Source organism: Perognathus longimembris, chromosome 11 (assembly GCF_023159225.1).
Source record: "Perognathus longimembris pacificus isolate PPM17 chromosome 11, ASM2315922v1, whole genome shotgun sequence".
In the NCBI taxonomy this organism is placed as follows: Eukaryota; Metazoa; Chordata; class Mammalia; order Rodentia; family Heteromyidae; genus Perognathus; species Perognathus longimembris.
In genome coordinates, this window is record NC_063171.1 from 5,915,419 (window position 1) to 5,938,865 (window position 23,447).

General features: G+C 42.6%; 1 protein-coding gene across 1 annotated transcript in view; it reads right to left on the reverse strand.

The window, feature by feature from the left end:
• The window catches only part of Lmnb1 (lamin B1), a 45,967-nt gene that overhangs the window by 16,858 nt on the left and 5,662 nt on the right, over nt 1–23,447 (reverse strand). Inside the window, exons 2-5 of the mRNA XM_048357130.1 lie at nt 6,725–6,881; nt 5,816–5,941; nt 2,967–3,137; nt 1,302–1,427 (exon numbers count right to left, since the gene is read on the reverse strand). Coding sequence (XP_048213087.1) covers nt 1,302–1,427; nt 2,967–3,137; nt 5,816–5,941; nt 6,725–6,881 — 580 coding nt within the window. The remainder of the gene's footprint in view (nt 1–1,301; nt 1,428–2,966; nt 3,138–5,815; nt 5,942–6,724; nt 6,882–23,447) is intronic.

The following is a 23,447-nucleotide window of genomic DNA, read 5'->3' on the forward strand; positions in this document are numbered from 1 at the left end:
CCACATGTATAGAAAAAGCCAGAAATGGTGCTGTAGCTTAAGTGCTAGCCTTGAGCATAAAGAAGCCAGGGACAGTGCTCAGGCCCTGAGTCCAAGCACCAGGACTGGCCAAAAAAAAAAGGAAAAGAAAAAGAAAAAGAAATCTCAAAACAAAATTTTCTCTGTTAAGGAAAACAGAAGCTGAAATGACTTCCAGGCAATTGCAGCAAGCAGGAAGTTACAGAATCGTGTGTGTGCCCCAAGCAGCCACACTGAGAGTACCTCTAGTGGTAGTGCCTGGCAGCCATGCCTGGGCCTGACCACACTGTCCGCCCCCAGGCCATCCGGATGGGTTATACTGTGCGGCAGCTGCTCAGTAACTCAGGAAGCAGTGCAATCACTGGCTACTTAGGTATGCCAGTGAACAACTGACGCCACTGACTTATAATAAGAAGAATTCATGAAACTTCCAAGGCTCTAATCATTAAGCACATATAACCATACAATCTGTGTAAAGACACCACCCATAAACAATTTCTTTTCTTTTTTTGGGGGGGGGGGGCCAGTCCTGGGGCTTGGACTCAGGGCCTGAGCACTGTCCCTGGCTTCTTTTTGCTCAAGGCTAGCACTCTGCCTCTTGAGCCACAGCGCCACTTCTGGCCATTTTCTGTATATGTGGTGCTGGGGAATCGAACCCAGGGCCTCATGTATATGAGGCAGGCACTCTTGCCACTAGGCCATATCCCCAGCCCCATAAACAATTTCTGCACGCCTTCATTCTGGTTTCCAGGCATGACTAAAAAAGAACGTGAGAAAATGGAGGGCCAGAGGGTGAGCAAATGCAGCAATGGTGCTCACTGCACACTATGGTGAAAATGAACTACACAACTTGTGGGTGGGGATGGGAGAAACCTGGCAGAGTGAGGGAAGGGTGGAAGTGTCCAAAAAGAAATGTACTCGTGACCGGACATATGAAATTGTAACCCCTCTGCACATCACCTTTATAATAACAAAAAATAAAATTTTAATTAATAATAAAAAGCAAAACTTTTAAAGTGAGGCCAGCACTCCATAGAGATGAGGCTGACAGGTAGAGCAGGCAGTTAGCCTGGGTGCCAGGCTAAGCCAGTGGATAACGAGCAAGGCCCTTAGACCCACACAGTCTGTTCATTAGGAGTAACAGTATCTGCTCAGAGGATCTCATACAAAGCTGAATGAAAACCCTTGTGGAGGCAAAGTGCAAGCAGAGCAATGACAGCAGGCAGGCAAAGAGGGTAAACCCCCAGGGGACGGGCTCCCAGTATAACTGCAATTCTGCTCACCTCCTTCTGTAGATTTGACAGTTGAGAGGAAAGGCTCTCAATCCGCATACGACTTTCCATCAGCTCTTCCCTGGCACTGTTGACAGTAGAAGTATTCATCTCTGAGGACAGCCGGGCATTCTCAAGCTACAAGAAGCAGTAAGCCAGTCAGTCCCACCGAGGGACTCAGAACAAGCAAACGAGGAAGCATGATTGAGCTCAATGTTTCAACCTTGTCCTGCTGGGAACCGGCTGACGAAACAGGAAAGGCACCACCAAGTGTGCTGGCGTGCTTTGAATTACACTAAGTCTGCCTCTAGACTCACTTCCCAAATACAAGCTTTACCAATATTAATAAATGCAAATCAAAGATCATTAGTTCAACACTTTATTCACTGAACATTTATTGTGTAAGGTAACATACTAATAAGGAAACTGGGCAGAAGAAACTTGATTGTAGTATTGTTTGTAGGAAAACATTGTGTAACCCTACCTAAAAATCTAATACAGAATAGATTATTTCAAGGCTATTTTGAAGAAAAAAATCAGTTTCTTGGGTAAAAACAATACCCAATTCCTCCAAATGTCCACAATGTATGTGCATGTGTGCGAGTGTACATGTATGTATGTCTGAGGCACCTTAATTTTATGTTTCTTCTCTGGCTCTCTTTTAGGCCTCAACCTATGAGGACCACATTTTAGCTCCTTTGCTGTCTCATACCACCACTCATTAAGTGCTGGACAGACAAAAGCAGTATTCTATAGTATCTCCATTTACACTAGCCAATTGCTGCTTTATAAAGTGGCTAAAGGGCTGGGGATATGGCTTAGTGGCAAGAGTGCTCGCCTCAAATGCATGAAGCCCTGGGTTCAATTCCCCAGTACCACATACACAGAAAACAGCCAGAAGTGGCGCTGTGGCTCAAGTGGCAGAGAGCTTGCTTGCCTTAAGCAAAGAGTAAGTCAGGGACGGTGCTCAGGCCCTGAGTCCAAGCCCCAGGACTGGCCAAAAAAATAATAAATAAAGTGGCTAAACACCCAGCACAAATTCTCTGACACCATGTAACGGAATTTATTTTTAGCATCTCCATGACTCTCATTTTCTAAGCCTGACACTGAAACCCATTTGAATTCAATCACATATTTAATGTTTTTTATATCATTTACCAATAAAGCCTAAACCTGAACAGTGTGCTAACACAAGTGGGATGTTTCTATAATACTTTATAAATGAGTTAAGTGTGACAGAAAAAAAATCAGACACTTTCTGCTTCACCCCTGGACACGCCAGCCCAAGCGTGTTTGCCATTGGGCACAGCATGGTGTGGGAACTGGAAGCAGGGTGCTGTTGCTTTACCACTCGACGCCATTGTGTGGGGGGCATGTGATGAGGACCTGCCACGGGAGAAATGCACAGCAGACCATGACACAAATGACCAAGGGGACAACAAGGGAAACTCCTTTGTGGAACAACACTGGAGTCACCACTTTATTCTAGTAATTTCCACACCCATTTAGTATGCAGAAACCGAATTTCAAGGTGTGTTTGTTTTCTGTCTGCACAGAGAGTACAAGTCATTATGGAGACCTGCAGCAAACGGGGAGACAGCAGGCTGAGCGGGGTGAGCTGGGCCACCAGGCCAAGGGTGGAGGCCACGAAGGCTGCAGGTGAAACCACTTGCTCACCTTGGCATGGTAGGTCTGCTCCAGCTCCTCCTTGTACAGCCGCACCTGGGCATCGTGCTGCTCTCTCATCTCGTGCAGGGCCTGGGCCAGCTTGTATTCATACTCAATCTGACGCCCAGAATCCACCTCCACCAAGCGCGTTTCGTGCTTCTTCCTGGTCTCATTAATCTCCTAGGGGACAAAAACCACATGAACAAGCTACTTAGCATAGCCACACTGGTCTGCGTGACTCAGGGCCAGCTCATCTTGTCTGTGCCACCCTTGTGCTGCCCAAGACAGGCACACAAACACATTCTGCAGTGCCTCTGTGCTCAAGGAAGAAGATTCCAGAACTGCAATGACTACACAGCATTCACTATTCCTTCTCAGGAACAGCAGAGCAAAGATCAGCCTGGATGATAGTCATGCAATCGTAGACAACTTAGAAGACACCACATTAAACACAACACAGCTGATTGTGGGGGGTGGGGTGCGCGTGCGCACGCACACACTAGTCCTAGAGCTTAAGCTCTAGGCTTCTTTTTGTTCAATACTAGCACTCTACCACTTAAGCCACAGCACCACTTCCAGCTTTTTCTGTTTATGTGGTGCTGAGGAATTGAACCCAGGGCTTCATGTATACAAGGCAAACACTCTACCACTAGGCAATATTTCAGCCTGAACTGATTGTTTTTATAGATTGTCTAAGGAGATCTTTGAAAAAATGCACATGAAAAGTTAAACTCAACAAACACCAGAACATTTCCCAGACAAGATTTATGTGCAATAAAACTATCTTCTTATACATGGCAGTAGGCAGAGGGAGAAGTTATATGATTTCTTTGACTAACTATATGAAAGTATTAATATTGCTTGAGGACCTCAAGACTATGTCAACCACTATAAAGAAGTGGTCAGGATTCCTCATTGTTTTTAGAAACTGTACACATAAAGGGAAGAATCTGTTGCTAAGAACACAAGTCCACAAAAAAAAAGTTTCTGTGCTTGCTTCTCATTACAAAATGAGATTTGTCTTTGATGGCAGTAATTCTAGAAGCCAAAGGAGGGCAGCATAACTCGCTATGGTTGCTATTTATGCAACTTTATTTTTTTTCTTGTGCAGCACTTGCCCCTGAGGCAAGCGTTCCACCACTGAGAAACACCCCCATACACCTTATTTGCTTATTTTGGTCCTTTTTGTTTCTGTGTATTTATTTCTTCATCCTTGTAACTGTGAAATACAATTACAGGATTAGCAAAACCAGAAAAACAGGGTTCTAATCCCAGTTCTTCTATCATCACTTCTGGGTGATAAATCAGTTAACAACTACAAAAACATGCAAATGAAAGGATTAGATGAACAAATCAAACACTAAGTGTCCTTTGTCTATTCCCTTGCTCTTCTTATTTTTCTCTTCTTTACCACTTAATTACTCCTAATAAGGAAACTAAATATGTTTATTGAAGTGTTTTCAATAGAAAAAGAGAAGAATATAGACACACACGTATTTACATCTAACATTGGTGGTGGGGTTTGAACTCGAGGCCTGTGCTTGCTGGGCTAGCAGGCCCCCAGCCATCAATGAATAAAATCTTAAAATCATTCTCAACATCAGAAATCAAACCTTAGATGATAATTGGCAGGCACTCCAAAATTACATTAATGATGCCATTTTTCAGTTATGATTATGTCATGAAGAACCTGAGACATAAAGAAAACACTATTCCTGGTTGCCAATTATCATCAATGCAATGACAGATCGAGTTTAACAAGGCCAAAAAAAAAAAAAAATGCAAGTCCATGTCACAAAAAAGTCTGCTTCTATAAATAAAACCAATACAATTATGGGATATTTTGCTTTGTTGGAAGAAAGCCAGTCATGTTAGTAGTTCATTTTAAATGAGACACTGATGCAAGAGCTGTCCAAGGTCTTCCCACCTGTCCAGTACGCATCTATGATACCTACTTCATCTTAGTACTGTTGTTATGAAACCACAGATTTCTAAGGGTTTTCTCCAGTTATTTTTAAATTATCATTAGTCACTATTTTCAAAAGAACACACCTTCTAGAAACATCTGGTATTCAATGCTCATTCTCTACCCTGGGTTCATTTCCACCAGCTTCCGCTTGGGGGAAATACATGTTGCTTTGTTCAACTTTGGTTTTTACTCCCACTTTGGAGATATTTGCATTGTCACCTGCCCACCTCCACCATAGCAATAAGAGATTGCATATGTGAGTTACATTTTACATATAGATGGATAAATGCTGTGAGTATCCTTTCCTCACTACGCATCTGGGTTGGACATTGTGAGCCACAGTTTTGTCTTGGGCTTGGGCTTGTGGCAGGCAGCCCTGTGAACACACATGGTGGGCCTGACCTGGTATTTCCTGCCTGTGGACCTTGCTGTGAGTGGGCTGGGAAGCACTTCCTCCCGCCTGGCTGAGGACCCCATGTGACCCCATGGACTCCAAGACTGAACCACATCACAGGGCTAGCGGCTTTCGGCTCCTTGACCCTCAGGAACTGGGAGATGATAAAAGTACCTATGGTTCAGGGTGCCCAACCTTGGAGCAACATGTTGCACAGCAAAATGTAACTTTCAGATGCTCACATGTGCACAGCACCAGCTTCTGTGACAGGTGAAATGAAACCTGTGTATCAGGATAGACTCAACTCCTGGATGTAACTAACCTTTAGCAAAAGCACAACGTATTTGCAAACCTTCTCCTATCCCCCAAACTACCATCTCTTCACCTAATACCTATCTTGTGGAAAAGAAACCAGAAAATTCACACATATGTTCACAAATTATACTTTTACATACTGTTACTCTTCCCTTTGAAAAGTACATCGTATACAGTTACCTCTTCATACATGTTTTTACGAAACTCCAGGTCCTCGGTGAGGCTCTGACAGCGATTCTCCAGATCCACCTTAAGTAACGTTTCTTCAGCTAACTGTTTCTTGGCGGCAGCTAAGGAGGCCTCCAACTATTACAAGAAAAAGAATCATGAGAACTGTCGCACAGCAACCAAGAAGAGAAAAAACACACAAATCGGGGCTGGGGATATAGCCTAGTGGCAAGAGTGCCTGCCTCGGATACACGAGGCCCTAGGTTCGATTCCCCAGCACCACATATGCAGAAAACGGCCAGAAGCGGCGCTGTGGCTCAAGTGGCAGAGTGCTAGCCTTGAGCGGGAAGAAGCCAGGGACAGTGCTCAGGCCCTGAGTCCAAAGCCCAGGACTGGCCAAAAAAAAAAAAACACACAAATCAAATCACACATACAGCTCCTCTGTGTAAGGCACAATGGCCTCCCTTTAACCATATACAGGGCATAGGCCTATATATGACACTCGCTGCTCCCACACATGGTGCCATACCACATGGGTCAGCCTGGTGACTGACAACTGAGGACAGAAGAGTCATCACTCACATTTTGAAAAAAATCAGTCATGATTTCTAATGAATCCCTTCTGATTTTTCCTGCATGGTGACATCTTTCCATCTCACATTGGTTATGAGAGCAAGGGGCAGAATGACAGACAGCACAGAAAGGCAAGATGCACGTGGCTCAAACAGAGACAATCATACTTTGCATGTTCACGCTCCAGGCTTTTACGCAGGCCTGCCACCAAACAAAATTCCCGAACAATAAAATGCATTTAAAACTCAATCAAACCATGGCTTAAGAGAGATGCCACCAGACATGCCCAGTACAGTGCAGGGGCACGTGCTCTACCTGGGCAATACAGTGCAGGGACATGTGCTCTACCTGGGCAATCTGATCCTTGAGGTCCTCCACATCACCCTCTAGGCTCTTCTTGTCGCCAAGGGCAGTCGCCAGAGCTGCATCCTTAGAGTTCAGAGCCGCTTCGTATTCCCGCAACTTGATCTGGGCTCCATTAAGATCAGATTCTTTCTTTGCGTAACTGTAAAACATTTGAAAGAAACACAGACGTAAAATTCTACCCTGACTCCAGGTTGTCTTCATGGAGCAGTCTAAACATATTGAAATAAAAGGGCAATTCGCGAGCACTGGATGTAGCGTCAGCATGGGAAGTGATTACTGAGGGTTCTGGGTGGTCTGGGAGACCTCCAGACAAGAGGACCAGGACCTTGTTTGTTTCTAAATGAGAACACATTTATGTCTTCTTTACTCTACTAACATTCTTCCGTAGATCAGTAACATTTATTCTTGAAAAGTTCAAGTTTACTTTTAAATACAATACATACAATAAACCAAGATGTACAGGAGACCTAAGTCAAAAATGTAAAATGGGAATACCTAGTCTGAAAAGTCAGATTAAAATTTCCTAACTAGACGGGCGCCTCGGTGGCTCACCTTTAATCCTAGCCACTCAGGAGGCTGAGATCTGAGGATCATGGCTGGAAGCCAGCCCAGGTAGAAAAAGAAAAGTCTCTGTGCAACCCTTATCTCCAATTTATCAACCACTCCAAAATTGGAAGTGGTGCTGTGGCTCAAGTGGTAGAGTGCTAGCCTTGAGCACACAGGCTCCGGGACAGCACTCAGAACCGAGTTCAAGCCCTACAACCAGCACAGGGAAAAAAGAATTTAATAACTAGCCAGACGCCATTGGCTTGTGCCTATAATCCTAGCTACTCAAGAGATCTGATAGCAGTTCAAAGCCAGACAGGGCTTTGAAAAGTCCACGTGACTCTCATCCTCTCCAATAAACCATCAAAAAGCCAGATGGGGCTGTGGCTCAAGTGGCAGAGTGCTAGCCTGGGGGGGGGGGGGCAGTCGGAAAAGGCTTAGAGACAGTGACCGGGTCTGAGTTCAAACCCCAGGACTGACACCAAATTTTTAAAAAAAATGTTAACTATAATGCACTAAGAAGCCTGTAGGCACTTCCAGGTTTTATAATAAGAGGTAATCAGAGATTTCTCTAACTACAAATCAGAGCCTCCAAATATTTTGCAGAAAAATTCAGTTTATCCTATTAACTACCCAAAGAGAGCTTCTAAATGAGATGTTTTTGTCTCTAATTTCGTTTTTTTTCATTTTTCTTGCCAGTCCTGGGCACTGTACCTGAGCTTCTTTGGCTCAAGTCTAGTGCTATACCACCTGAACACAGCAGCACTTCCTAAAAATTTTGTATTCAATGGAGAGCTACATAATAAAAATTCCTTTACATGTAGTTTGTTCAACAGTATGTGCTCTTAATGAAATCAGTTACACAGGAAAAGCTTTAATAATAAATTTCTCAATACTTGTTCTTAACTAAAACTTAAAGAGAAAATGAACTGAATGATTAGAAAATAAAAAGGGAAAAATTTTTATTCACCCTGATATCATAAAGCAAAGATGTACAAAAATCTCAGTAGATTTTAAATCCCATATATGTTTTTAAGAACCACAAGAAGGCAGACTTTAACTGAAAACTATCTAGGCTGGGGGGAATTAACTGTTCAAAGAAAAAAAATTTTAATATCTAGCTGGATACTAGTGGCACACACTTGTAATTCTAGCTACTCAGTCAGGAGTGAGACCTGAGGATTGAGGGTTAAAGCTAGGCTGGACAGAAAGATCTGTCTGTGGGATTCCTATCTCCAGTTAACCAGGAAAAAAAAAAAAGCTGGAAGTGGAAGTATGGCTCTAGTAGAGCACCAGCCTTAAGCAAAAAGAGCAAGCATGAGGCCCTTAGATTAAGCCAGAACACAAAAATAAATAGTAGGGCTGGGAATGTGGCTTGGAAGAGTGCTTGCCTAACATGAAAGAAGCCCTAGGTTTGATTCCTTGGTACCACATACAAATACGTGGCACTATGGCTCATGTGATAGAATGCTAGCACATACATACATACATACATACATACATACATACATACAGTGAAAATTTACAAGTCTCATGCAATTGTAATTTATAGCCAGCTGGGCACCATGGCTGACACCTATAATCCTAGCTACTCAGGAGGCTGAGACTTGAGGATCTCGGTTCAAGGCCATCCCAGTCAGGAAAAATCTTTGAGACTTTTATCTCCAATAAACTACATGGAAAAAGCTGGAAATGGCACTGTGGCTCAAGTGGTAGAGTGCTAGCCTTGAGCAAAAGGAGCTGAGCTCAAGGACAGTTCAAGCCCCAAGACCAGCAAAAAAAAAAAAAAAAAAAGTAATGTATAGCCAAAATGTTTAGTTTCTTTAACTGTCAGATTTCTACAGGAAAATGAGAAGCTGGTGAAAAGAGCTACTCCTTCATCCACTATGAAACATTCAGAGTAACCAGGTGCTAGTGGCCCATGCCTGTAATCCTACTCAGAAGGCTGACATCTGAGAATCGTGACTCAAAACCAGCCCAGGCAGAAAAGTCCCCGTGAGGCTCTTATCTCCAATTAACAGCTCAAAAACCAACTGGCACTGTGGCTCAATGGGTAGAGTACTAGCCTTGAGCACAAAGAGGCTCAGGGCCTGAATTCAAGTCCCATAACTGGCAAAAAAAAAATTCAGAGTTACTATCACAATACACACAATTTAAAATAAAATCATACTTTGTAGCCTATCACAGTGCTTACAAAAGCAAGTGACTCAAAATTATTGGTGGCTTTTGGGTTTTTTGTTTGTTTGTTTGTGTGGTACTAAGGACTGGAACTGAGGGCTTTATGCATGCTAGGCAAGTACTCTATCACTAAGTCATGTTCCCAGCTAATTTTAGTATTAAGTTCTTGGGCTTCCTCCTAAAAAACTACTGCACAACAATACAGACATAAGTATATGAAGATAAAATTTTGGAGCAGGTTCACAAAAAGAGGACCTGAAGACCAGTCTAATGACCACATTTGTCTTGAGGAACTACATCCTCAACTACCTGTTCTGTTTACACCTTAACTGGACTACCAGTACATTATGATTCCAGAAGAAGCCAATGGATTCTCAGAACAACGATCAGATTTCCTCCCACTTACAATATAAACTACGAAAATCAACCACACAGGTGGGTGACAGTGAGAACTTGAACTAATAAATCACAAGAAGACATATGATGTAGTAAAACCCAAAATAACCAGAATCGCCATTAAGACCAGGTGGCCCTGGAAGATCTGAGGCTTTCTAGGTGAGTACGAAGCTAGCAGGTACCCAAAATCCCACCCAAAATCCCAGCTACCCAGGAAGCTAAGATCGGAGAATCATGGTTCACAGCCAGCTGGGCCAGGAAAGTCCAACTAACCACCAAAAGCCAAAAGTGGAGCTGTGGCCCAAAGAATAGAACACTATTTTAAACAACAACAACAACTAAAGAACAGCACTCAGGCCAAGTTCAAACCCCAGTGTTCTGGCATCCCCCAGAAGAGGGGGGAAACAGCATGCTTAGAAGGCACAAAGCCCCCTAGGTTCAACTCCCAGCACCAAACATGACAATACCACTTCCTCCAAAACCAAAACACTGTGTACATCCCCCCCAAAAGGACCGTCCTGGTTTTTTCTGATTGATTGTGGGTCTTGAGCTCAGGGCCTGTCCCTGAGCTCTTTGGCTCAAGGCCAGTGCTCTACCACTTTGAGCCACAGTGCCACTTTCCGGTTTGGGAGTAGTTAATTGGAGATTAGAGCCTCACAGACTTTTCTGCCTGGGCTGGCTTCAAACCATGATCCTCAGAGTACAACCTACTGAGTCGCTAGGATTACAAGATTACAGGCCACCAGCACCCGGCTCCAACCTGTTCTATTCATCCTGCATAAAATATCATGTCTTTACAACTGTGATACCTCTATAATCTCTGTAACTCATATTCCCAAAGCCTCTCTATCCTCGGCCAATTTCTCTAAGGCTGAATGAATCATGAAAACATTAGGATTACACCCAAGTCACCATCAGATAAGAGCCATGAATCAAAGAGCAGAGAGCTGCCAGCACCCAGGGCTGGCGGAGGCAGCAGTGAGCTAATCTTATCACCGGTGTCCACTTATATTCAATGTGTGTAAAGTCCATAGCTATCAGCACACAGTCCAAGCCAGAAACCTGTAGAACCGACATATGCTCACTCACTCACACACACACACACACACACACACACACACACACACACACACACGGCTACCACTTAAGCACAGTGTGATTTCTCATAGTCATAGAGATCATTTAGAAAGGAGCCAAAAATATCAGAGGCATTAGGCTCTGGAATACATTTTCTTTCACTCTTTGCTGAGTGGATCTGTTCTGGTACTGACCTGCCTGGCTAACCAGACCTTCCAATGCTTTCTTTGAAATTCATTATACGAATCTAATGCTAGAAATATGCACACTCCAGACAATACATCACAAAACAAGCCCATTTCCTTTAAATATTTGATACAAGAGTCAAATTCTCAAGTACAGCCAGTAAAACAAAGCAGTTTTAGAAACATAAAGTTGTCATTTAATCCTAAGAATTTTCTCCCTTTTTCAAAATTAGCTTTCATTTCAAGTAAGCTTAAATTGCACCAGCCACATGGAGCACAAGCACCCCCTGAACATTACACTTACATTCCAGTCAGCAATTCTAACAGACTGGTGTGACTGACAAATAGATCAGTAAGAGGCAACACAATAATTCGCTAACACCTAATGAGCTCAAACTATTTGGTAATGAGTTTCTTTTTCTTTATTCTTAGAGACAAGGGTTCAAATGTAGCCCAGGCTGGCCTTGAACTCACAATCCTTCTCTTTCAGTCTCTCAAGTGCTGGGATTATAGTTATGTCCCACCACACTTATCTCCTTGTAAATTTACTTATTGATTTGTTTCATAGTATCTCTTCATTTCCTGTTTTACTGGTCTATTTTCCCCTGACCTTACATTATGATACACTTTTCCCCAGAGTTTATAATATACATGCTAATTCATACAACTGCTCATGCTTGGCTGAAGAAAATTTCTAGTTTGCCCAGCAGCACAGCCACGTACAAAAGTGAACAGCTCTAACCATTCAGTGTAGCTGAAGGTAAAGAATGTGTGCTCGCTCCCTTACAGGGCAGGATCTATCAATATGCTTGGCCATGGCTATTGTGTGCCACACTTTATGTTCTCAAGTACTTCTGCCCTTGCCCTTTGATTTTCTTATACAAAAGTATATACAAAAAGTTACACTGCACCTCGACACTGAGACAGAAGAATTATGAACTGGAGACCAGTCAGGGCTATGAAACAAGATCTGTCCATATATGTTTTAAAAGCTACATTCAACAGTTACACCTAGATTACAAGTGGTCCCTTGGTTGGTAGAATAATTATTTGTCTAGAAAATAGTCAAAAGCTTACTTTGAGGTATTATATTCCCATGATATTTGCCTGTATATATATATATATACCGTATATATATATACCTGTATATATATATACCTGTATATATATATATACACAGGTATATATATATATATATACCGATGGATGGAAGGATGGACAAAGCCAATGGGCTCACCTAATCCACAGATTAATAAGATTTTTCTCCAGCATACATACTCTCCCCTCCTAGATGGAATTGAGACTATAAAGGCAGATAAAAGAAAAACCAAGAATGTCACATAAATGACGTGCTTTCTCTGTCTGGCTCCAACTGCAGATACCTTTCTTGCTAACTTTTCTTTTTCAGATACTTTCATGCTGACCTGCCATTGGGCCTCCAGCTCTGTGCTGGGATTGCAGGATTCAGACCTATAACCCCAGCTATTCAAGAGGCTGCATCTGAGGATTGCAATTCAAAGCTAGCAAGTCTGTGAGACATTATCATCAATTAACCACCAAAAAACCTGTAAGTGGAGCTGTGGCTCAAGAGATAGAGCACCAGCCTTGAGCAAAAATGCTAAGGGTCAATGCCCATTCCCTGAGAGCAGCACCCTTTAAAAAAGTACAATTTAAGAGATGAGAGGGGAAAACTATTTAGCTTTCCACATGCAAGCAGATAACAACTTTCAGAACTGCTATTTTATCTTCACAATAGTCTCTCATCCCTCTAAACATGCCCACTTGACAGAAGAGTGCAGCCAGGGTGGCAGCTGCGTGGGTTATTCTGATAGGGAGGGGCAGCTGGGCCTGCAACACTGGGGCACTATTCACTGGGGGAGCAAACAACTCTTCCCAGAACCAAGAAGCTAGCCACTGTGCAGACTTGTACAGGAAAATAAACCTGGAGCTGAAAGACGACTAATATGCCTACATAAAAATCTTCTGTCCTGCCAGGCAGGGGTGGCACACCCCTGTAATCCCAGCACTAAGCCAGGTGAAGCAGGAGGTGAGCTCCAGGCCAGCTTGTGCTCCAAGGGAGGTCAAGGTTAGCCCAGACTATACACTGAGATTCTGACTCTCAAAATATGGAACAATACTAATATTAAAGTTCTGCATAAAACTAAATAATCTAATGTATCTGTTCCAACAGTCTCTGGGCAGTTTCAATGCTGCTCAAATTACATTCCCTTACAAGGAGAGAAAAGAGAATTAAAACAAATATAATATACACCAATTCCTGAAAGCTTAACCATAACAATTTCTATTAAAAAGGTATTCTCTCTGCATAAGCAAAATGCTTAAGGTGCTTTTACGCAAATGCAAAAGCTGCAAAGGATAGCTTCCTGTGGTTGGCTAAACGAATCCATGCACAATTTAGCAACAATCCTATCAGAAACAGGCAAACTCTAGCTGAAACCAGGTTAAATTCGGAATATCAAATGATAATAAAACTGGATTATGAGATTCTCTGAACAGAAATTCACCCTTTAAGTAAAGAAAAAAACTCAGGTTCAGAAGCACCTACATACTAAATCCTAATAAAACTGATCATCCCAACACATACACACAGGCACCCCCACCCCAAACAATACTCCTCTGCCACCTATCTGCAGGTGCCAGGTACTGGTCTAAGATCCAGCGAACAACTGGAGTCCCTGCTCTTGTAGAAGGCACTTTACCATGAGGAGGGTCACACAATTCACAAATACATATATGCCAAAGGCAGGTAATCAGTTCTTTGAAGAAAAAAGCAAATCACAGTAAGGAGAGAAGGGAAAGGGAAGAACAATCATGTTTTATAATCTGGTTAGGAAGAGAATGTTTTTATACCTGTCAATAATACCAACAGCCACCTTCAGACACACACACACAAAATTACTTTCTACATCACTTGTAATCCAACTGCTTTCCCATGAATCATGTAAAATCCAACATCACAGGAGAAGAGCCTCCTAGGAAAAAAAAAAATGGTCACCACTATGTTAATCACCTTGGGGAGCCTGCAGAATGCTGGGAAACGTGGGTATAATAAGCAGGAAGCAAACTGTGCCACCAGCCCTGTTCTCAGAGATCCCACTCTGACAAGCGAATAAAATCATGCAACACTGAAATTAACAAGTTAGACCTGCCAGGGACTTCCTTTGACATATTGTAAAGAGAGGAAAGTGGTTCAAGAAGACAGGACATGATTTCTGGACAAAAATGGCATATTAAACAATGATTCAACTGTCACCCTGCCCAGAAACCCAAATGAAACAGAAGGCATAAATTCATGATGAAGAAACTGAAACAAAGTGACGTCCAGTATAGATAATGAGTGAACTCAAAATCACAAACGGGGATATCTTGAAAAGCAATGTCGTTTACACAGAAATTGGCAGGCTGACAGAGAATCTACATATGACACAAAGAGGATCCTTAGGAAGCTCCTTGTCTCTGGGCTGATGGTTGCCCCCCCCCCCCATGGCAGAGCATGAAATATTTATTCTCTAGAGAGAATAAAGCATAATCTCAAATCTGACAGACACCTAAAAGCATCAGTATCACCAATGGGAAAAGATGTAAAATTCAGTGAGTTTTTCTTACTGTCAGTACTTGGGTTGGAACTCAGAACCATGCACTTGCTCTACCTCTAGAGCCACATCCCAGACTTTGAGAGTTCCCTCAAAGCCCCTCAGTTTAAAGCACCAACAGCCAAGATTAACCCCCTCTTTGGGAAGAGTGAAACATAAAGAGAAGAACAAAAGACACTGATAGTAGTAGGTGTTCCCAAAAAAATGACCCAGGATTTCACCTACAATGAAGCCTCATTAAGAAGTCACATTGGGCTAGGGATATATATGGCCTACTGGCAAGAATGCTTGACTCACATACATGAAGCCCTGGGTTCAATTCCCCAGCACCACATATACAGAAAACGGCCAGAAGTGGCGCTGTGGCTCAAGTGGCAGAGTGCTAGCCTTGAGCAAAAAGAAGCCAGGGACAGTGCTCAGGCCCTGAGTCCAAGGCCCAGGACTGGCAAAAAGAAGTCAAATTCATAGGGAGTGCTCCTCAAAACGATTTTTAGAATTCTACTTAAAGGGCTGAGAATGTGCCTTGGTGGTAGAGTGCTTGCCTAACATGCAAGAAGCACTAGGTTCAATTCCTCAGTACCACGTAAACAGAAAAGGCCAAAAATGGTGCTGTGGCTCAAGTGGTAGAACTCTAACTGAGCACACAGAGGCTCAGGGATGGAGCTCAGGCCCTGAGTTCAAGCCCCAGGACCAGCAAAAAAATAATAGTTCTATTTAAAATGAACATACTATGGACTTGGTTTACCCAATGTCTATTCCACCCTCCTCATTATGCTTTCATACACTAGGAAAGCTTAAAAAACACACACACACATTTTCTGACTCTCTTGCAGCTGGGATTCCAGATGCAAATTAACTAAACTCATAGTTTAGCAGTACAAAGGGTATGTTACCTTCTTGTCCTTGTAGCAATTTCTCTGGTGACAAGCAAAGTCCGTACAACCTGAACTTTTCCCAACCAAGTGCAAGTACCACATACAGGACAGCTTAAAGTGAGAAAAGCTGAGTCTTCCAACTACATTGCTGGTTAGGACTAATTGGCAAGTTTGGGCTAATCCACTTTGATGCGTTTATGAACTTCAAGAGTTAGCTTGCCAATTTCTACCCAAATTGCAGCTATGAACTTTGGTAAGAGAGAACACTGAATCTATAGGACTATTTAAGAGAACTGACACCTAATATTCTCCTATCTACAAATGGGATGAATGTCCATTTATCAAAATTTTCTCTAATTTTCCAATAATGTTTTATAACTTTCCAATATACTTGTCTTCTCATTCTATAAAATTCTGTCACCTGTGTTTGATTCTTTTTGTTGTTATCACAACTTTCTTTAGATTGTTCATTCCTTTGTTTAAAAAGACAACCGAAGCCAAGCCTGGTGGCACACTCTTGTAGTTGCAATGTTTACCATGATGAGCCAGAGTGTCACACAGCCTAGGCTAAAAATCAGGACCATTCTTTAAACAACAATTGATTTTCTAAAACTTGTATTCTTGCTGAACTGACTCATTCGCCCATTTTAAAGGATTTCTTATGATTTTCTATATGCAAGATCCTATTGTCTGCTATGCCTTCCTTTCTGACTTGAATGACTTTTACTGTATTCTTCTTGCTTTGATCTTGGCAAGAACTTCTGGGGCAATGGTGAATAGAAGCTGTCAACATATAGACACACTTGTAGAGAAAACTTCTGACCTTTCCCCTCAAGTATGTGGGGTAAACGTATCTCCTAGGCTCTCCTCAGCAACTGCTCCTTTCATTGCCGGTGTGAACATTCAGGGCCTTTCCCGCATCTACCTGCAGGACACGATTTGTCCTCTCCACATGAACATCATGGATCACACTAAATAACGCACTGGCAGCTTGCACTTCCACAAGAAATGCCACCTGACGAGAGCAGCATGCACTCCTTTCTGAGTATCTGTGGATTTCGCTTGCTAGTACAAGACTGCATGGTATTTCCTAGTTCAGGCTTTTTCGGATTTGGGAATATTTGCATAGATTTTACAGGTAGGACATCCTACTCCAAAATTTAAAATCTGAAATGCTTCAGCTTTCACAATGCAACTGGCCTGGGGAAGAGCACCAGGCTCTGAAAGCTGTTCTTGTCTGCTTGTTTAGTCTGTGCTGTTTTGCTTTTTTGGAGCAATGGGGTTTTAACAGGAACCTGCACTTTCTAGGCAGGTGCTCTGCCAAGCAGGCCACAGCCCTGCTGCAGTTCCCCACAAACATTGGGGCTTAAACTCAGGGCCCCATGCTCTCTCTTGTCATTTATTGATTTTTGCTCAAGTATGCTCTACTACAAATGGACTCACGCCTTCATTTCCAGCTTTTTACTGGTTAACTGAAACTAAAAAGACTCCTGGATTTTTCTGCTCAGGTTTAGAACCAAGAACCTCAGGCTCCTGAGTAGCTTCTAGTTGTAGTTATTTTTCAAATAGGGTTTTGTGTTTTGCCTGGGGCTGGACTATGCCTCCCACAGAGCTGAGAGAGACTACAGATGTGCACTACCATGCCCCATTTGTTGGCTGAAATAGGGTCTCACTAACATTTTTTTGGGGGGAGGGGGGCGGGGAAGCCGGAGGGAAACTGGCCTAAAACCACAATCCTCCTATAGACAAAACTGATAAGAAATCTAATACTTCTAAATGGCCTGGTGTTTTAACTGGGAGAACATCTTTTTACATAATTATAGAACTAAGGGGGTATACTAATTTTACAGGTCTCCAAAGATAAGACAAAAAAAAGAAAGAAAAAGTGATGGTGACATACTGCTGAGCTCTGGTGAGAATTATGATAATACTATGATCAGTGTTTGTGCTATAATGTGTTTGTGCACACACTTGCCTTCTGCACACACTCAAAACACCAGAGCACTAAAACCTGCACAGCTGTGACTGGACACAAGAATCAACAATAGACAGACACCTTGGGAGATGACTCAGAGCAGGCTGGGCAGTTCAGTGGGGCTGGAGCTGGAGGAGAAATGCTGGCTCGCAGGAACAATGGACACAGCAGCAGTGCTGTACACACACAACCAGAAGACCCCGTTACCAAGGCAAAGTCCATCTCTCAGCGTGCAGGAATCCTGGGCATAGGAGCTTGCTTTCTTTTCTGGCTCCCTGTAACTAGATTTACTAGCAAAACACACGTGTTTGTGCAAGTTCCAGTCACAGTCACCTGCAGTATGGGTCAGGGATGGGATCCAGGGTATCTGCAAAGCTCCACACATAAGCCAGCCCCACGCGACTCCTAACAGTGAAAGCAATGTTTGCTTGTACTATGCAGATTGTTATTCTACATTTAGTGAACAAAGGTGAGGGTCTAGCAGGTGCAAATTTTTTCCAAATATTTTCATTTTTCTCAAAATACATGAAGAACTCTTGTAGCTGTACTTTTTTTTTGGTTTGCCTTTTGGTTTTTGGTACTGGGGATTGAACCCAGGACGTTGCACTTGCTAGGCAAGTGCTTTGCCACTGAGCTACATCCCAACCCAGGTGAAGAACTCTTAAGTCCTTAAATTAGATACATACACATTGCTGGTTACAGACTTTGTGTTACTTTTTCTCAAGGCATACGTTAGAAATGGCTGAATCAAATTAGTCAGAGTACTTCCCTGAAGAAATGAAGACAGAAGGAGCTACCCCAATGATGATAAAAATCCACATATAAGAAACTCCCTAGGAGACTCGGTAAAAAGAACATACGAGACTGGTAGCTCACACCTGTAATTGTAGCTACTCAGGAAGCTGGGATCTAAAAGACTGTACTTCAAGGACTTTTTTCCATCTCTATCTAAATAGCAAAAATCTGAGCTAGAAGTGTGACTCAAGTGGCAGAGCACCAGCTGAAAGAAACAGATATGAGGTAGCTGAAGCCCAGAGGAAGGGAGGGAGAGAGGGAGGATAACATGAGATAGAAAGCAAGTCCCAGTGTGGCATAATACCAAACAGAAGCATTGGCTGGCCAGCTGCAGGCTGCAGGACAGCTATAGGTCCTAATTTGCCCAAGACAATTTCCTCATATACCAGCTATCTCTGCAGAGACTAACAGCCTTTTCTTCCACACAAATGTGTCCCAGTTTGCATGCTAAATTATATGGTCACCCCAATATTAGGCAACACTGAAGACTGGATTACCATAGAAGCAAATCAAATGTTCTAAGCCGAGGGAGTGAACTGATCACAGTCTTAGGGCATGAGTTAAGTATTTTAGTCTTCTACCCAATGTTTTGGTTGATAAAAGGGAGTTAAAATCTACTTTTCCTAGGGTTTGTTCTGAGACAGGGGTCTCACTAGGTAATTATAGACACGAGATCATGGTTACAAAGACTATATCACACTCAGTTCTCTGCCCTGATGTTTTCCACTGAAAAACAACCCCTCCTTACCACACAAGGCTTAGCTGAGGCACCTTCACTATCTCACACACCTGCATGACAAACCCAAACTTACTCCTATGCACCATCAACTAACAAGAAAAACTCACATCTAGTCCCTCCTCCACAAACAGCACCCCAAAGGTCCTGAAACTATCCAGCCACGCTTTCTAGTCCAAAGCACAGAAAGCAGAGCTCCGTCAACCACTGTCTGCAGAACATGCTGCCACACGGAATGAGGTGCCACAGCAAATCCCATCCCGGAAACCAACCTAACTCCACCATTCATGTGGCTGCCAAGAATCCTGGGCAAACCAGCCTCACTTCTTCCCCCAGCAGCAATCTCAGAACACTATGTGAGGAAATCTGTATATACACAGCCTGGCAGCTAGGACTGGCGCAAAATAAATGTCAGCTATTTGTGCCACAAGCTGAAGTCTTCTCTAGGTCCCACCTCTTAACCAACTAAGTGAGTTGCTTAGATGAGGTGATCTAAGACTGCCTCTATCTGGGCACTGTGTGGCTCACCCCTGTAATCCTGAGATCTTTGGATGGCAGTTCAAAGCCAGGCCAGACAGATAAATAAAACCAATTAACCAGTGAAATGAAGCCAGAAGTGGAGGTGTGGCTCAAAAGCCAAGCAAGAACATGAGAATCTGAGTTCAAGCTCAGTATACACACACACACACACACACACACACACACACACACACACACACACACACACACCTTTCTAGCAGTAACAGTACTAAAATTCTATTCCCTATTATCCAAATTAATAGCCAGGTGCACAGCTTGAAGCATGCCTGCAATTCTAGCAGCCCAGGAAGCTGAGACATGGATGATCAGGCTCAAGACCACCCAGGACAGGAAAGTTCAAACTCTACCTCCAAAATAAGCAACAAGCAAGGCTGAAAGTATGCCACAGATAGTAGTGTCATTCCATCAAGCACAAGGCCCCGAGAGCAAATGCCAGTACTGCTGGGAGACCCAAATTAAGTCCAAAATAAAAAATGTTAATAAAGACTACCTGGCCAAGGTAGTGCACGACTGTAATCCTAACTACTTAGTAGGCTGAGATCTGACAGTTCAAAGCCAGTGAGAGCAAGAAAACTGTAAAACTCTTTATCTCCAATAACCAGCAAAAAGCCAGAAGTGGAGCTGTGTTGTTTCAAGAGGTAGAACACTAGCCTTGAGCAAAACAAGTTAAAAGAAACACTCAGGCCCTTAGTTCAAGCCCTAGTACCAAAAACAACAAAAAAAAAAATCTAGGTACCTAAGCTAAGGAAAACATAGTCCTAAACAAAACTATTAGCATCAACCTAAGATTGTGATTTTGAGTGTAGAATGTTTTTACTTTTTATGTTTACCAACATAAATAATAATCAAGAGCCACAAAGAACCTCCAGAAATAGAGGTAAATAACTCCAAAAGGACAAATCTTCCACTGCTTATATCATTAAATATTGATAAAATGGTATTGCCCTTATCTAGTGGTTAATATTTAACCAGATTATTAGGCAACTCTTGAGCAATAATAATCCCCTCTTGTCAGCCAGAAGGCTTCTGGACACACACAGTCTTTGGCCTCTAAAAAACTGCTAGATTCCATCCTCCAGTGAGAGAGGGTTCCATCAATCACCCAGTCAGCAGAGACACTTACAGTGTATTTTATAGTGATAGATCTTTCATTCTACATCAGCTTCTTTGAATATGAGTACACCAAAGAACTACCTAGTCTTATTCTCTAAAGTTAAACCCTAAAAGACATACTAATTCCACCAAACATCCTTTGAAAGCATGAGCTGGAAGCACTCTCGCAGTTTAATGACTTGGGGCCTGTCTCCTAGACTTTCCAGGTTTGGTCCTCTCATAGGAGACATGTAGAGATAGACAGACACACACACATACACACATACACACACACACACAGAGAAAGAGAGAACGCGCAAGCAGATGTTAGTTTTTTCTGCTCAAGGCTGGAGGCTCTACCACTTGAGCCTCAACTCTTTATTTCCAGCTTTTTTGGTAATAACTTGAGATAAGAGCTAACTGAATCTTTTTAAAAAACTTGAGTCAAGTAAGTGGCAGGTGAGAAGCAGGCCTGAGTTTCCTGGCTCTCCTGAAGATTCGGAAAGCCAGTGCTGACTCCTATCCCAGGTATAGGCAAGAGGAGATGGGAGGCCACAACTTCTTGTGTGGCGCTCATATTGGACACCATCCATGCCAGGCAGATACACCTGCCAGCACTATGGCATCTGTATGTGTTGTTATGTTGTTTTTTGCCAGTCCTGGGGCTTGGGACTCAGGGCCTGAGCACTGTCCCTGGCTTTTTTTGTTTTTGCTAAAGGCTAGCACTCTACCTCCTGGGCCACACAGCGTCACTTCCAGCTTCTTCTGTGTATATGGTGCTGAGGAATCGAACTTAGGGTTTCATGCATGCCAAGCAAGCACTCTACCACTAAGCTACATTATGTTTTTAACAAAAACACATAAATCCAAATTCTTCATCAGAAGTAATGATAAAGACAATCAAAGGAATTGTTTTCCCCAAAAGGAAACACATCATTTGCTTTTCTTTCTTTTTTTTCTTTTGGCCAGTCCTGGGGCTTGGACTCAGGGCCTGAGCACTGCCCCTGGCTTCTATTTGCTCAAGGCTAGCACTCTGCCACTTGAGCCACAGCGACACTTCTGGCCGTTTTCTGTATATGTGGTGCTGGGGAATTGAACCCAGGGCCTCATGTATAGGAGACAAGCACTCTTGCCACTAGACCATACCCCCAGCCCCCATCATTTGCTTTTCTAAAAAGACTTAATGCTTACTATTTTATGGACTATATCTAAGATTATTTTGGAAACAATGGCTTTGAGACCTGACACCAATAACCCCCAAACTAAAGAGGTACAAAGAAGTGTCTCAGGAAAATTACCAAAAAGAAATAGAGTGGCAGGACACACACTGAAATCCCAGCACTTAGGAGGCTGAGGCAGAAGGATCCTAATTCTGAGGCCAGCCTGAGCTAGATAACAAGATCCTGTTGCAGAGAAAGAAAACAGAATAAAGGAAGATTGAGAAAAGAGACTAATGGGTTCACATATCATCCTTTAACAGGGAACAAAAGGAAATGAAACACAGAAAAACTAGAACTAAATGAAATTTAGAGCTAAATATACATATATAGATATATAGATAAAGCCGGTCATGAGGCTTGAACTCTGGCCAGGGCTACCATTTGAGCCACTGCTATCCACTTATGAGGGGGTTTGGTGTTTAACTGCAGAAAAGAATCTCACAGGCTTTACTGTCTGGGCTGGCTTTGAACTGCACCCTGAGTAGCTAGGATTACAGACATGAGTCACCAGTGTCCATCTTTAATTAGTTTTGGGGTTGGCTTTTTTTGTCAGTTGCAGGACTTGAACTCAGGGCCTGGGCACTGTCCCTGAGCATAAAGAGCTCAAGGCTGGAGCTCTATACCACTTGAGCCACAGCAGCCTTTTCTATATATGTGGTGCTGAGGAATAGAACCCAGGGCTTCATGTATGCGAGGCAAGCACTCTTCTACCACTAGGCCATATTCCCAGCCCCACTTTTGTTTTTTGAGTGGTTAATTGGACATGAATCTCATGGGGACTTTTCTATCCAGGATGGCTTCAAACTCTGATCCTCAAATCTCAGCCTCCTGAGTAGCTATGATTACAGGCGTGAGCCACTGGTGCCCAGCTAATTATTTTTTTAAACTTAATTTTATCGTCAAGGTGATGTACAGCATGGTTACAGTTATATAGTAAGGTAGTGAGTACATTTCTTGCCATACTTGTTACATCCTCCCAGCCTGCTAGTTGCACAGTTCCTTTCCAACGTATTGTCTCATGAGTATCGCTATTGCATTGGTTCGTCCTTTATTCTTTGTCTCACCATTCTGATGTTCCCTTTCCCTTCCCTAATTCAGATAAACATAAATAATACTCAGTGTACCAAAATCATATACAGGAATAACAGAGGATAAGCCATAGGAAATTCACATAATACATTAAAATAACAATAAAATACTCGTTTCCATACTTGAGTTCATTTTGCTTAGGCTCATTTTACGTGATCCTATGCACATAACTGTTGAGCTATTACTGTGATCCTCTGCTATGACTATCCTAGACATTTTTATACTTAGTAATTGTTTGGTTTTAGAGACTGACTAAAACAAGTAGAAATACCATTTGAAAAGATGTTTGTTATTTTACAGACACATTCTCTGCTTTTTAATTTCTCCCACTAACATCCACATATCAGGGAGACCATGTGCCTTTGTTTTCTCTGGTCTAGGCGTGTC